Raw genomic sequence first — 14998 nt, forward strand, 5'->3', positions numbered from 1 at the left:
TTAGACACAATTTTATAATTCTGTTATAATCCATTAACATTTGGAGTTTAGTAAATAATCCTGATAATCTTTAACTCTTCCAAGCTGGTGATTATCTGCAACTTTTTACTTTTGCATTAATTCAGTTCTCAACTCTTTATCAGAGCCTTCCTCACCTATTCACCCCCATTTGTCAGCCACATTTTAATTTGTTTATATGCACACTGTACCACGCTGTACAATACGTTGACACTTTGCAAATTAGCAGTATTCCAAGTCACTATTTGCTAAACAACCTACAAACATTGAACCTTCTTTTATTGATATTACAACATATCACTGCCTCTATTTCAGGTATTGAATACCTATTGAATAAAAAAAAAATAAGTATCCTTTACAGCTAACAACAGCTGTGAATAGCTGTGCTCCCAGCCAGCGCTGTGGAAGAATGAACTAATGAAGAAGCTCGTCCTCACTCTAAACTACTGAGCAGCCACACAGCAGCCAGCACCATTCCGTGAAACAGGGGGGTTATGCAAACGCCTGAGTCCTAAAAGAGCATTCAGTCGGCACCACGCACTATAACAAGGGGCTGCAAATAATAATGTCATTTTTCCAACTTGCCAAATAAATGTAGGCAAAGAGCTGCATGTGCTCACTGTAAGCTTTTCCTGTGTGTGTGAGCCTCCCCACCCCCTTTATCCTGTGATGCTGGGACCCTCCCCTGTGGTGGCCATGTTCCTCCAGCCCTAGAGTGATACATTGTAGCAGCCAGTGAGGCAAGCAGTACTGGGCTGTGTGCAGCATTAGGAGAGGATCGCATGCTCTGCCTGGATTTTCATAGACTCGCAGCTTTGTGGACAGCAACATGGCAGTCGCAGTGGGAAGACAGTCTGTGAGTAATTTACAACCATAGCTCCTTATTGCACTATTTCAATGTATTAAATGCTTCTAGTATTAGTCTGTCAGACACTTTTACATCTAAAGCCTTGTACAGATCTGATTCCCTTTAAGGCAGCCAAGTCAGATTTATTGTGCAGTGTATATAAGGTATATATGGGTAAATCTGATCATATTTTTATACATACCCCGTTAGACCTACTACTTTTACATTCTCTCCATTTGGTCTCCTATTCCCTCCCTTCTGCATCCTGTGCTGGAAACCGCTAGGATCATAGGATGAATAAATCATCCTGGAAAAGCGTAGGAGGGGAGTTATATAATTTAGCTAAGGGACCCATGCTACCCTGTGGGTGTGTGTGTGTGTGTGTGTGTGTGTGTAAGTGTGAGTAAGTGTGAGTAAGTGAGTGTGTGTGTGTGTGTGTGAGTGAGTACACTAAACTTCACCTGGGTCACTCACTGGGGTCATTGAGAGATTTGGCCAAGAGTCGGAGAAAATTATTTGCTGGATCTCCTTATGCTGTTGCTGCAATGCAAAGATCAGAGAGAGAGAGAGAGAAAAAAGCAAACAATGTATTTTTAGACTCGTGTGTCTGTGCCAGCAAACTCTTGCCAGCAATGTGCTTGGTGTACTCACTGTGTGGTTTTCCAATGAGCAGGCTGCGTGGGCTTTATGTGTGTGGGTGATGAATACTGTTATGATGAGTGAGGGGGAGATATGGGGAGAGAGAGAACTTTTCACTAGGAGAAAAATGAGCGAGAGAACAAGAGCTTGCATTTTAGATACATTGGTACTCCATAGTGTTTTGACATTGAGTCAGGAGGCGAGCAGGTTATCATTTAGAGACTCGGGAGTAGCAGAGAACGTAGAACAATGTGCTTAGAACCAATGACTAATTTACTTGAAGATATATATATATATATACACGCAATATTGAGACAATATAGAAACAATACATTTTGCAGTGTGTTGTCTATTATACTACATGATGTAGAACAATGTGTTGGTAAAGCAGGCATTATTTAAAAAAAAAAATACCCCATTGTACAGCATTGAAGAATATATTGTTGCTTTTAATAAAATAATAATGGTGTCCAACCAGTATGATCTATGGCAGTTTCCTGTGTAAAATAGAGTACTTAAAAAAAAGATACAATCACCTTTGGCCCCTTTTTAGTTTCTGGACTATTGAATACATTTTTTTTAAAACGGGGGTGCCAAACACTGCCCAGATGTTGAACTACATTTCCCATAATACTTTGAAAGACTGCAGCAGGCTGGTAAATATCAGCTGGGGCTGGGGGGGGGGGGGGGCAGGTCGTGACTCCTGCTTTAAACGTGTACAATGAGAAGTACAGAGTAAAGGAATGCAATGAGATGTGCTGCATTCTAGAACATCACTCCCAGTGATATTCTCTATACAAAATAACTAAGATCTTAAAAAGCAATAAAAAGGGTGTGGCTCAGTCCCATGTCCCTTGGTCCATATTCTTCAGAAAGTTGTTGCTTTTCTTTGAAGATTCAGTAAGTGGAGGCGAGGCAATGACAACAAGGCGCTCTGTGTTTTGGCTTGTGTTAACCCGCTTGATTTTACTTGTAGTGTTTCAGCGAGAGGAGGTGATAGAGGTTACAATATAAGATTTGAAGGCATCTCTTTGTTGGCTGCTACAGCCGGATGGTGAGGCCTCACCCTATCCCACACTCTGCCTCCCCCTCCCAATCCAAACAGTTATCTTTTCCTCTAAGCTGTCTGAGCTGAGTGGGTAGTCCGTGTCTATGAAAGCTTTATGCCATCCAAGCTCCACAATCACACCATAACACATTACTTATATCCCCCTCCTAGAATGAACGGCCATAACTCTTTGTTCAGTATAAAAAGGAGTTCAGTTACAAGATTCTTACCTTAACCCTGTGATTGCTAGGGGCCTTATGGCAATAATAGGGTTAAAGTTTGTGTCCTGCTGCTGCTTAATAAATACCTGTAGAAAAAAAAAATACCACATTTTGTTCTTCCTGTAATAGGTGTTTAAAGAAGTGTTTAATGTATAATACAGTCCATACTAGAAAAAAACCCTGTAAAGTTTGGTTTAAAGTTTCAGATTACTAATATATGTGACAATATCATTTTTATTATATTCCATTTTTGGAGTTTGGTTATCTTTTTGTTCCCTGTGTGGTTTGCATAATATGTATTGAAGAGAGAAGTTTAAAAAAAACTTTTGGTTCTTTGCGTTATTGGTTCTTCCTTTAGCAGGCAGTTTCCCAGAGTTTCATAATATACGCTAGTTAGGTTTTAACGTGAAAGAAAATGTATCCCAAAGTCTTTTGTGGGAGAAAACTTACTCCCCCTTCCCCCCCCCCCCCCCCACACCCTCCACACACCTTTTAAACAGTGGCCAATAATGAAACTCTGCCTAATGTATGCTTGATTTACTTTCATACAGTAAACCTTCTTTTGAAATCGACTACTTTCTCAAAAACGTATAATATTTACATGCACCAATTTCTTTTAAATGTGTTTTCTTTTATAACTTTTATATTTCGTGATTTTGTAAAATTAGATTTTGGACTAAGGTTTTTTTAATGTTAGAGCAGCAAAGAAAACTTTACATATGGGGCTTTCTCTCCCAGTTAACTGCTGCTGTTTGAGTCTGTAGCCTTTAAATGGACACTCTAAGCACCAAAACAGCTTTCACTTTATTAAGTGGTTTTGGTGTATCAATTGTCTGCCATTTAGAAGTTAAATCACATTGCTTATGCAGCCTAGCAACAGCTTTCCTGTGTTTCTTGAAATCTACTCTTTTACAAATTAAGAAAGAGGGGACAGTAAATTAACCCTTCAAACACTAAAAGTGCTTTAGAAGTTTGGAATGTTTTTTTTAAAAGGCTTTTCTGAAAATCATAACCACTTCAGCCTGCTATAGTGTTTATTATGCCCCCTCCCCCCTTAGTGCCATTCCCTGGTAAGGGAGTAAAGTATTTTGCTACAATTTGGCTTTTACCAGGGTCCAACCAAATTCCGAGCCATCTTCAATGGCGGCATGGTAGCAACAGGCTTAGTGGCGCCCCACCGTTTTTTATGTCGGAAAAAATATGATTTGCGGTTGTTTAAAAATATTATAATTCTTTTTTCTGCGGGGGAGCGTGGTAAGCCTAAAAATAAGAGGGAAAATAGTGTGTTTTTAATTCTGTAATAGGTTTTAGTTCTGCAGGGCCCCTTTGGAGATTTGGGGAAGCTTACTTGAGAGCATCTACCCATGTCAAAAAAATCGGGGCTGGTTTAAAATCTGCCCTGTCTCAGTTGGTTTTGCACATGCCTAGTTTCCTTGAAGAAGAAATTTCCACTGAGTTGCCATTTGGGCAGCAGAGCCAGCTGCCCATAAGTGGATGCATGTTATTGGCCTCTCTATTCAGGGTCCATCAATGGCTGAGAGCACCACTGGGTGGGGTTACAGTGCCCACAGGAGAGAGAAGCAAGAAGCTCCTGGCCTCTGCCAAATTCAAATGCATATTATTTTTTTCCTGAAGGTTCCTGAAGGTTAAATAATCATGGAAATTTACTTAAATATAGCATTAATATATAAAGCCATGGGGAGGGGTCATTTCAGACACAGAGCAATGAAACACTCATGCTGTGGCTTGTTGAAAAGTTGTGAAGCTTCAAACAGCAGTATTGGGGCTGTGACTCTGAGGACTGATCTGATTCTAATTTTAATCTGTTTTAATATGTAAATAGCCTTGATTCTGTTAACCATGTCAGCTACTACTTGGGTCCATATTATCAGTGCAGATTAATTGTATTGCCAACTGCAAAGATAATATGGAGTTTTCCATTATCCTGCTGCTTTAACCATCTGCATACTGTATGCTGAGAGCTAATGGGGAAGCCAGGCCCGGACTGGCCATCGGGCATACCGGGCAAATGCCCGGTGGGCCGCGATGGGCGTGGGGCCGAGGCCGGCAGGGGAGATCATAGGATCTCCCCAGCCGGCCGCTGCAGGGCCAGCGCTATCCGAGCGCCGGCCCTGCTGTGTGTCTCCATGGGCCGGTGGGGAGATCAAAGATCTCCCTCACCGGCCCACAGGCACTGTTAAGGCCGCTGGCTGGGGAGTGTGTGAGGGAGGAGAGGACCGGCGGAGCTCTATCCAGCAGCTCCGCCGGCTCCTCTCGCGAGGTCTGAGCGTTGCCGCGGCAACGCTCAGATCTCGCGAGAGTGAACTCTAGCCGGCAGGGGCTAGAGTTCACTCTCACCACTGGACCACCAGGGAAGGATGGCAGCATGGCACCCCACCCACAGGCAGAACGGATCTCCCCCCTCCCAGGATAAAGGTAAGAAGGGAGAGGGGGGGGGGGGGGGATATAACTTTTTTTTTAAAATTATTAATAAAAAAAATACTTAAATTTAAATGAAAAAAATCACACTAAGAGCCCCATCACACACACATCACCCCCAGCCACACACACATCACCCCCAGCCACACACACAGCACCCCCAGACACACACACACAGCACCCCGACACAAACACAGCACCACATGTGTGTCTGGGGGTGCTGTGTGTGTGTCTGGGGGTGATGTGTGTGTGAGGGGGCTGTTAGTGTGATTTTTTTATTTAATAAAAAAAATACTTACATTTAAATAAAAAAATCACACTAACAGCCCCCTCACACACACAGCACCCCCAGACACACACACAGCACCCCGACACAAACACAGCACCCCCAGACACACACACATCACCCCCAGACACACACACATCACCCCCAGACACACACACATCACCCCCAGACACACACACACATCACCCCCACACACACACACACATCAGTATCATCTGCCTAGTATATATATATAAATATATGTATATTAGTTAGATACATTATCTTTACTGTACTTATATCTGCTTAACTATACTGATTTCCAAAGAGTGCTGTCCTTGAATTAGGTATGTTGTTTGGCTGCAGAGTTGGACACTGAACAAAAGAGGGGGATATATATGAGGCCTAACCGTGTGATTATTATTTTTTTGATGATTATTATTACATAGAATTACAGACCCTTTATTTCTGGCATGGTTGGAAGATAAAATAGAAGTCTCTTTCTTTGTTCTGGTTTAGTAATATGAAGTCCTACGTCAACATGAGAGAATTGTCTCATGTTCATTTATTTAGGGAGGAAACCAACATGAGTTTGAAACCTTTAATCTGTAGAAGAGTATTAAAGTGAGCCTGTCATACCAGGTTTAACTTAAGCCCTGCCGCTTCTAGGACAGTGAATATACAATTTATCATAAAAATATTTAATGACACTGATGCTTACCTACCTCCACATCAGCAGGTGAATGCGATAATAACTGTTCGTACATTCCTATGTTCACCCAGCAAACTAATTCAGCTTTGTATATGTATATTTTTGCTAGTAATTTTTCTAGCACCATGTAAACATTTTTTTTGTGCTCTTTCTATAAAACATCATGAGTCAGTGTACCCATGACAGGTACATTTTAATCATTATATTAATTTATGAAAACAAATTCGTTTAAAGGGACACTATAGTCACCAGAAAAACTACAGCTTATTGTATTTGTTCTGGTGAGTATAATTATAATCACCTATTTTTATTTTTATTTCTATTATTTTTTATCACTCGTATCCTGAGCTAAAGAAATCCTAGGTGGGGATTATTCCACCAGCGCTGTATTAATAGAGCAGTATTTCCTGCTCTATACTTGTAAGTATATTTTATTTATTGTATTTCTACATACTTTTCCTACTGAGAGCACTATTGTTGTTTCCCATACATTTCGGAGTACCAAGGTTGGACTGACGGACGATTCCTCCAGTTTATCCTGGTAGCGGGGATCATACTGCTGCAACGCCCAAAAGTCTAGAGCTGGTCCAAAGCTCCTGCAAATGTGAGTGTATTATCCTATTTTTTACTCTTCATCTTATCCTTGGAGCCGCAATACTTCACCATTGGCAGTTTGTCGTGTTTCCTATTTTGTCTCCACATATACGGATTATCCTACTACCCGGACGGATCAACTCCTGAGGACTGTATAGATATCCCACCAAGTTATATCAGTGAGACTTTTTATATTTATTTTTATTTTTATTTTTACACTGTATTTTATCATCTACAAAGACTCTTTTATATATATTTTTCTACACTTGTTTCTAGAGACTTACGCTTACCGTTACCATCGGATTGTGACCATTTGGTCTGGTTTATACTGTATTAATACTCTCCAGCGCAGCCCATCCCCCCCTCTTTTTATTTCCAGTCTGTTTTATTAGGGTTTTGTGGGATTCCCTAATTAGGGTTGCAGCTCTTTCTGTTATTTAGCGCAGACTCTTCTTTTTGTTTTTCATAATCATTCCCTTCAGGCTTTTTGCAGCAAACTGTTTTTTTTTCAGAGAAAAGGCAGTGTTTACATTACAATCTAGGGATACCTCCACTGGCCACTCCTCATATGACTATTAGGGGTGCTTCCTGGGGCAGTGCTGCACACTGTGCAGCTTTGACAGTCAGTGTCTCCACCCTCTGCACTAAACTTTCCTCATAGAGATGCATTGATTCAATTGTGTTCGGCTTGTGCTGTCTGCCTCTGATCTGCCTCCTTGATAATCTGAGCCAATCCAAAGCTTTTCTATGGGGAAGCATTTACTGAGAGAATCACTTCTGACGAGGCCAGCCAATCAGGCAGATCAGGGGCAGAGCCAGCAGCAGCACACTGGAATGAAGGTAAAAATATAGTTTTACTATATTTAGCGGGGGGGGGGGAGGGATGGGCAGGGGGGCTAGATGGCCTATAGTGTTCCTTTAAGCTAAACTTTTAATTGTGGAGCACTGACAAATGATCTGAACATTTCAAGTCTAATAGTGGGATGGGGGGGGGGGGGCAAGGGGGGCTTTTTTCTTTCTACATTATTTTTTTTTGTCCTGAATGTGCATTTTGACAGACTAAATGGAGCCCTGAATTACTGTGATATGAGTTTTATTTAAATGAGATTATTTCCAGAAGTCTACACATTAGTGTCTCACTTTCCATCTGGTTTATCCTCCCACAGAGTGCATTTATCCTGAAGCTAATTAGTGTGGTTACTAACCCCTTCTCATTGAGAAAATTAGTTGTTTTTCCAGAGGAATGTTTTCAAGAAGATTATGGGGTCTACTCACTAAAACTGATTATCTGTAAGAGAACCTTAGCTTAGAGAAATTCCCATGCTATCCTTTTTTGTTCAGTGTCTTGAAGATTTTAATGATGAGTAAGGCCTGCAGGCTACAAATAGAATATGTGATTTCACTTAAGTGGGCAAACTTGCTAATATTCTGAAGACAGTCAATTCTGATGTTCAAAATTTAAATTGTTTTGGATTGTAGAAGCAACTATCATTTGGACATTTCATTGCCAGCTTTGGAACTATTTGTAAGGCTTTTATTCATGTTTTTTGTTATATGTATATAGTTTTGTTTGTAAAAAGGTGACTATAAAATAAGTTGTTTAACAATGAAACAGGTGAAAACCCCTGTTGACTCCAGCCACAATTACCATTTTTAATGTGTTGAAGTGATAATGGTGCCTAGAGTTCACATTTAACCATTAGAAGAATTCAAGGGGTGTTTCCAGGGAAAGAGAGAATAGGCAAGAAACTACCACCTGTAAATGAAGATGAAGGTCACCCTACTGCTGCCATTCGATAGGCAAGGAGGAATCTCATTCTTAGGGCACAATCTTCTTCTCTTAACCTCCAAAGTTTCAACATATACCGCATCACTGTATAGTATGTGGACTGTTAAACAAGTGGTTGTAAAAAGGCAAACGGGATATACAGCAAGGTGGCGGGGGCACTGCTCAAACAAGCTAACCCTACAAACCACTGTTCTGTAGCAAAGATTCATGTAGTTCAGCAACAGTTCCAGTCATCAGATACAATGAGTGTAACTTCTACATAAGCCGAGAGCAGCCACACAATGGTCAGAAAAGCTTGGTAGGTAGATTGTGAGTTATAAGCTTATTTGACCTTCACAACCACTTGCTCTTGTATTGACCATAACATACTAATTTCTTGGTCCATTCATTGTGCACTATTGATATGTAATAAAAGTGAAAAGAAAGTACGGTGCACAACGAAGAGAGAGAAAAGAGCACAAAATTGGAGTGGTTGGGTAGGAGAAGCTAAGCTCCTGCTGTAGGATAGTGAGAGAGTTTGTTTAAAGGCCTTTGACCACTGATCCAGCTAGAGGTTAATTAGCTTTCATATGACCGGCTCTGGTACATATCTGACAGAGATTTTATTATATAAACACTCTTTACAAAATAACAAGGTGTTTGCCAATGGAAAGGAGCATACTGTGACCCAGCATTTTAATTAAAAATAACCATATTTGTTCATCTCAGCTGTTTATCAAGTTTATTCACTAAACACAAATTTGGTTTGAAAATACATTGTGCCTTTTTTTTCTGCCAACTTAAAACAGGTTCTTAAAGTTTATCTGTTACTTTTGGGAGTGCTTGCATAATTTGCAAAGAACCCCAAAAGTAATACCTCCAATTTTTGTCTGCTGGCTGTGGGGTACAATAGAAAGTGGGTATACTTACCTGAAGCTGTCTCTTGCAGATGCCTCCATCTTCTTCTGGGAGACTCTCTTCAACTCATTTCCAGAGATGAATTGGGAACGGCACTCAATCCCATTACTCTGAGCCAGGGTGCATCTAAACCCAGCACTCAGCACCAGGTCCCAGACACAGTATAGAGAGAACAAAAAGAAGTTTAGGCACACCAAGTTTCAAAAATAGGCAATTTATTAAAACCCAATTTCACACCACAATGTTTTGACCTGCATGGTCTTTATCAAGGTTGAATAAATAATTTTTTAACCCTGGAGTGCCTAAACCTCGTTTTGTTATCTCTCTTCAACTCATGTCCCTGCACCTGCATGCGTGAGAGTACAACACTGAGGTCTGTGGAGGATCCAGTGAAGCCATCTTTATGCAAATATATATAAATATGTATGAATTATGTACCTTGAAATGTCTATGACTTATTTTTCATTCCATATGCATTGAGACATGGTATCCATCAGCTAATTGCATAGAGTTATGTAAATAGCCCAGCCATGCCTTGAATTTATATGTAATGTGGGATGGTCAACATTTGTTACTGGTGTCAACTATCCATCATACAAATTTGCAGAGCCACCCATCCTCCATCAATGGGGTTTGGTCTCTTTTATATGTCTTTTTAGTGTCTTCACCCTGATTGATAACCGCTGGTATTGAGAACCTTAGGTGCCTCAAGGGGACATTAAACATAATCTCCTCAGTGATGGAGTGCCCCGTGGCCATGGTGAGGTGTTTAAGATGCATGCTGTTTGATAGGCAGACACTCTGTTCTTCAAGTAACTCCTATATGATGTTTAGGTGCTGATATATGTTACAGCGTTCTCAGAGGTGAAAAGGTTATATTGCTTATGTATTCGGTGTTTTTTTTTAATGTAGTTCCAACAGTATCAGCAATGTTATTGAGTTACAAGTTCAACCACGGACAAAACTCGACACCAAACATGTTAATGCTATTATGTTAGTGCATTGTTTATGACATTGTTTTTGCGAGTTGCGTTATTTTTCGACAGTTGTTAACTCTTTTTAAGGCTCAGTCTTGACAAATTGCTAAATATGCAATGAATATTATACTCATTTAACATTATTGAAAGTTGCATTTAGTAGCTACATTTTTATGAACAACTAGTTGATATTAACTTAACTTCCATCTTATTTATTTATTTAGTGTTTGTGAAAGAAATATAGAGTAAAGATTAAAAGATGAAAGCGCACACAATAGAGGAATTTTTACATTATATGTACATTACACTTGATAGGAATGATGTGAATAGTTCCTATGCAAGGATAAAAATAAAACACAACATAGTGTAATCTATATAAATATTTTGTGAGAAGAGGTCAAAACTCGAAACACTCAGAATTTTCTGAGCCCATTAAAGTTGGCTCTGAACTTATAGAACATATATGTCTCCTTTATGGACATATTTGTGAAAGAAATTTTGCTTTTTCGCAGCAATGGTTAAGTCAGAATCCCCAAAAATGACAAATTAATAAGAATTTAAAATGATTTTGAGCTGTCAATTTGTTTACTTAGTCTTCCAATGCCATCTTATTAAAACGGTATTGTTCGCAGCTTGTTACAGATGTAACACCCATCGCTGTGTAAAATAATCTTTTCTGCCAGTGTCTGTGAATGGAACACCTGAATATTCCATGAAATATAAAGGTAACATAGGGGATAGTGGTAATTAAACTGTGTTAGGCTGTCGAAATACAAGAGCAGTGTTGTCACTCATATGTTTTACCACCCAGTATACAGTAGTCAGAATGCCAATTTTCCTATAATTAGGAACATGGTTTTGTTATTAAGATGTGGCTGATCTTGCAAAGCAGAATGGAAAGTTATTTTGACAGATATTTGTGATGGAATTTTTCAAAAGGGGTAGGATTTTCCCCTTCCCTTTCCAAATTTGCCTCAGGTCACCCATGTGTTGGTGTTTGGTTTTTCTTTGACATTAAAAGAGCCATTAAAAGAAAGAGTGTAATAGACTCCAACTGAGATTGGACAGAAGCTTCACAGCATGCCCTGCTGGTATTTTTAACTTATTATTGTCCTTACAGAGTATACTTATACCATTAGCCTATTTACATGGTCCCCAGCCAGGCCCAGTGTTTTATAATGGATGATAATGAAAATGTTTTTAACATTCTCAGCATTATATGTTTATAATTGATATTGATTATGTATTAATATTTAATACATTGATATGAGATTTTTCTGTGACTAATAAGGTAATTAGTACAATAACATAATTCCCAAGTGTCCCTATTTAGGAGGGACAGTCCTTGTTTTGGGTTCTAAGAGCTCCATATTTTTAGTTTGCTTGAGTTACACAGCAACGATGCTCACAGTAATGTGCATTTACAAATAATGCTTTTTAAAAACAGCTAGTGTAAATAAGATACATTGTTCTTGTTCTAAATTACATGTTAGTTGCATAAATTGCTATTTGTAAGTCACCAACAATTCCTCAAGCCTCCCCCACTAGCATACCCTTACTAAAACCCTTAAAATCAAAGTGTCCCTCTTTGTCCATGTAAAATGTTTGCAGATATGGTAATTACATACATTGTCATGCATTTATAAACATCTTGTATATAGTATCCATTTATGCAGGTAAGTGTTTGCAACGTGCACTGTGACATGCATGATACCTATATGCTAGGCTGAAAATCTCCCACTAGAATATAGCATTGCGTGTGCTAGTAACGTTTTCTCCTTTAATTTTCTTTTCAAGTACTGTGTATAGCTTGTAAATAAATATTTTTAAAAAGTAATAAATAATAATGTTCACGATTTTTATTGTCATAAGTACACCACCCTAGTGAGAAAAAGGGACTTTATATTGTTTTATTTTTTCTATCAATATAAGCCAATGTGCAAAATAGAAACTTTATGTCTAGTTAAATTATAAATTGTTTTCACCTTTGAAAAAAAAATATACTCGTTTTATGTATGAGAAACTACTCAAAATTTATTAAGTATGAAATCCCACAAGCCGCGGAATGTTCCTAGACATTCTTTATGTTTCTTTTAGAAACACTTTGGAATTATTCCCATATGCAATTAGATTACCTTACCTTATACCACGTAACCTCAGAGGTTCTACAGTTTTCTACAGTACATTGAGAAGCAGAGAGTAACAGACTGTATTGATATTTTAAAGCAGTGGTGTTAAAGGACCACTATAGTGCCAGGAAAACATACTCGTTTTCCTGGCACTATAGTGCCCTGAGGGTGCCCCCACCCTCAGGGTCCCCCTCCCGCTGGGCTCTGGTGTGAGGAAGGGGTTAAACTTACCTCTTTCTCCAGCGCCGGGCGGGGAGCTCTCCGCCTCCGATCCTCCCATTCGGCTGAATGCGCATGCGCGGCAAGAGCTGCGCGCGTATTCAGTCGGTCTCATAGGAAAGCATTTACAATGCTTTCCTATGGACGCTTGCGTGCTCTCACTTTGCTCTCACAGTGAGAATCACGCAAGCGCCTCTAGTGGCTATCAGTGAGACAGCCACTAGAGGATTTGGAGGCTGGATTAACCCTATTATAAACATAGCAGTTTCTCTGAAACTGCTATGTTTATAATAAAAAGGGTTAATCCTAGAGGGACCTGGCACCCAGACCACTTCATTAAGCTGAAGTGGTCTGGGTGCCTAGAGTGGTCCTTTAAACGGTGGGCTCCAGTGTTCATTTTGTCGACTAACCATGATAGTCAAATTTTAGTTGACTAATGATTTTAGTGTAATTTTAGTCTACTAAAATTTTGGAGATTTAGTTGACTAAAACTAAACTAAAATAATTCAGGTGACTAAAATATGACTAAAACTAAAATGATTTTTAGTCAAAAGACTATGACTAAAACTTAATTGAAATTTGCCGCAAAAATTAACACTGCACAGAGGGGCTGTGGAAAGGGCAAAAGATACGGACCAGGGCTTGGGACAGAGACACCTAGAGGGCCTGGGAGGACCCAAAGAGACATAGACTGGGGAAGAGGAAAAAGAGACAGACAGATGCTTTAACTAAACTCATCAGATTTTAGTGTCGACTAAAATCTACTGGAGATTAAAGCTAGACTAAATCTAAAACAATTCAGATGACTAAAATACGACTAAAACTAAAATGGCCTTTTAGTCAAAAGACTATGACGAAAACTATCCGCCAAGATTAACATTGGTGGGATACAGGTCTTGTTGACCAGAAACTCTCATTGTTCTCTGCCACACAAAGGTAGACTGGAGTCTCTGCTCTTTGGGTACAGATATTGACTAATGTACCAAAAACCTAAAATAAGATGAATTATATCAAATGACAAGGTTGGTTCAAGCACCGGGACCTCTTTAGTGTTTCAAAGTGGTCATGGTATTTAGGATCTGTATGCAACATTTAATTTTGAAACACTGCAAATACTGACATTTATTTATTGTTGCCCGAGGTGTATGTTGAGCTTTTGCAGCGACATTAAGGCATTGTTAATCAGCCTAGAACAATTCTGTGCATATTTCATGCCCAGAGGGTCATTCATTGACTGACAGCGTTTACATTTCTAGGTAACGTTTTTTTAACACAAGTTTCAAAAACACAATCAAAGCAATTTAGCCATAGAGATGGTTTTTTTGTGAGTAACTTTGTATTTGTTTTGATTTTCTATTAAAGGGAACCTGTAACTTCTTCTGTAAAATGTGCCTCTGGTCCGTCCATTCCCCTCAGCACTTCATTGATTTGCCCTGCTTCATCAAATGTCTCCTACCCCTGATCTAGAACATCATTTAAAATATGTTAATAAAAAAAATACATGAAAACCTATTGTGACATGGATCCATCAAATATATCATAGTTTCAGCAGGAAGTACTGAGACGCCCAGCAGGAAATACACAGCTGCACATCCCAAAACAAATGCATTGCTTTTTCCTGTTATGCAGATTGCATATGTAGAGTAGAGTTGGAATTTAGTTCAGAAATAAGTGTTTACATTACTAAGACTGCAGCGAAAGTCTCTCTACACCAGAATTGTAAAATTGTAGGTCAAAATGGAAAAGAGTCTCCAAGACTTCAGTTCAGCTATTTTGGGGGAAAAAATCCCCACAATCCACATTTTTGCTAAATATTCCTGTGTGATTCTTGTTTGTTGGGGGGAGTTGGGCATAGAATTGGTTTCTGGAAAGTGTATCAGTGACATTGCATCAGCATCTCTGAGGTCTGTTTTCAGCTTTGCTATGTGTCTGGTGTTATTTCAGGACATGTATCACAGCTAGCTGTGGTTAGGGCTCATCTATCACTAAGCTGCCCGGGAAGGAGTAATTCTCTTGGGAAGGAGTACTACTGAAATATGATAAGTACACAAACTCATGAGAAGCCATATATTCACAGAGAGATAAAGCCAATCTCCTATTGTTTCTCTTTACAACCAGACATTAAAGGTACACTATAGTCACCAGAACAACTACAGCTTAATGTAGTTGTTCTGGTGTATATGGTATGACTCTGCAGGCTTTTT

At 39.3% G+C, this 14998-nt stretch overlaps 1 protein-coding gene across 4 annotated transcripts in view; it reads left to right on the plus strand.

Annotated features, from left to right (window-relative positions):
- The first annotated feature begins 719 nt into the window (after positions 1-719).
- SEPTIN11 (septin 11) overlaps positions 720-14998 on the plus strand; it is an 89777-nt gene continuing 75498 nt past the window's right edge. For all 4 annotated transcript variants that reach the window (XM_063458705.1, XM_063458703.1, XM_063458704.1 and 1 more), the window contains exon 1: positions 720-874. In XM_063458705.1, the coding sequence (XP_063314775.1) occupies positions 848-874 (27 nt within the window). In that variant the 5' untranslated portion in view covers positions 720-847. The remainder of the gene's footprint in view (positions 875-14998) is intronic.

Source organism: Pelobates fuscus, chromosome 6 (assembly GCF_036172605.1).
Source record: "Pelobates fuscus isolate aPelFus1 chromosome 6, aPelFus1.pri, whole genome shotgun sequence".
NCBI classification, from domain to species: Eukaryota; Metazoa; Chordata; class Amphibia; order Anura; family Pelobatidae; genus Pelobates; species Pelobates fuscus.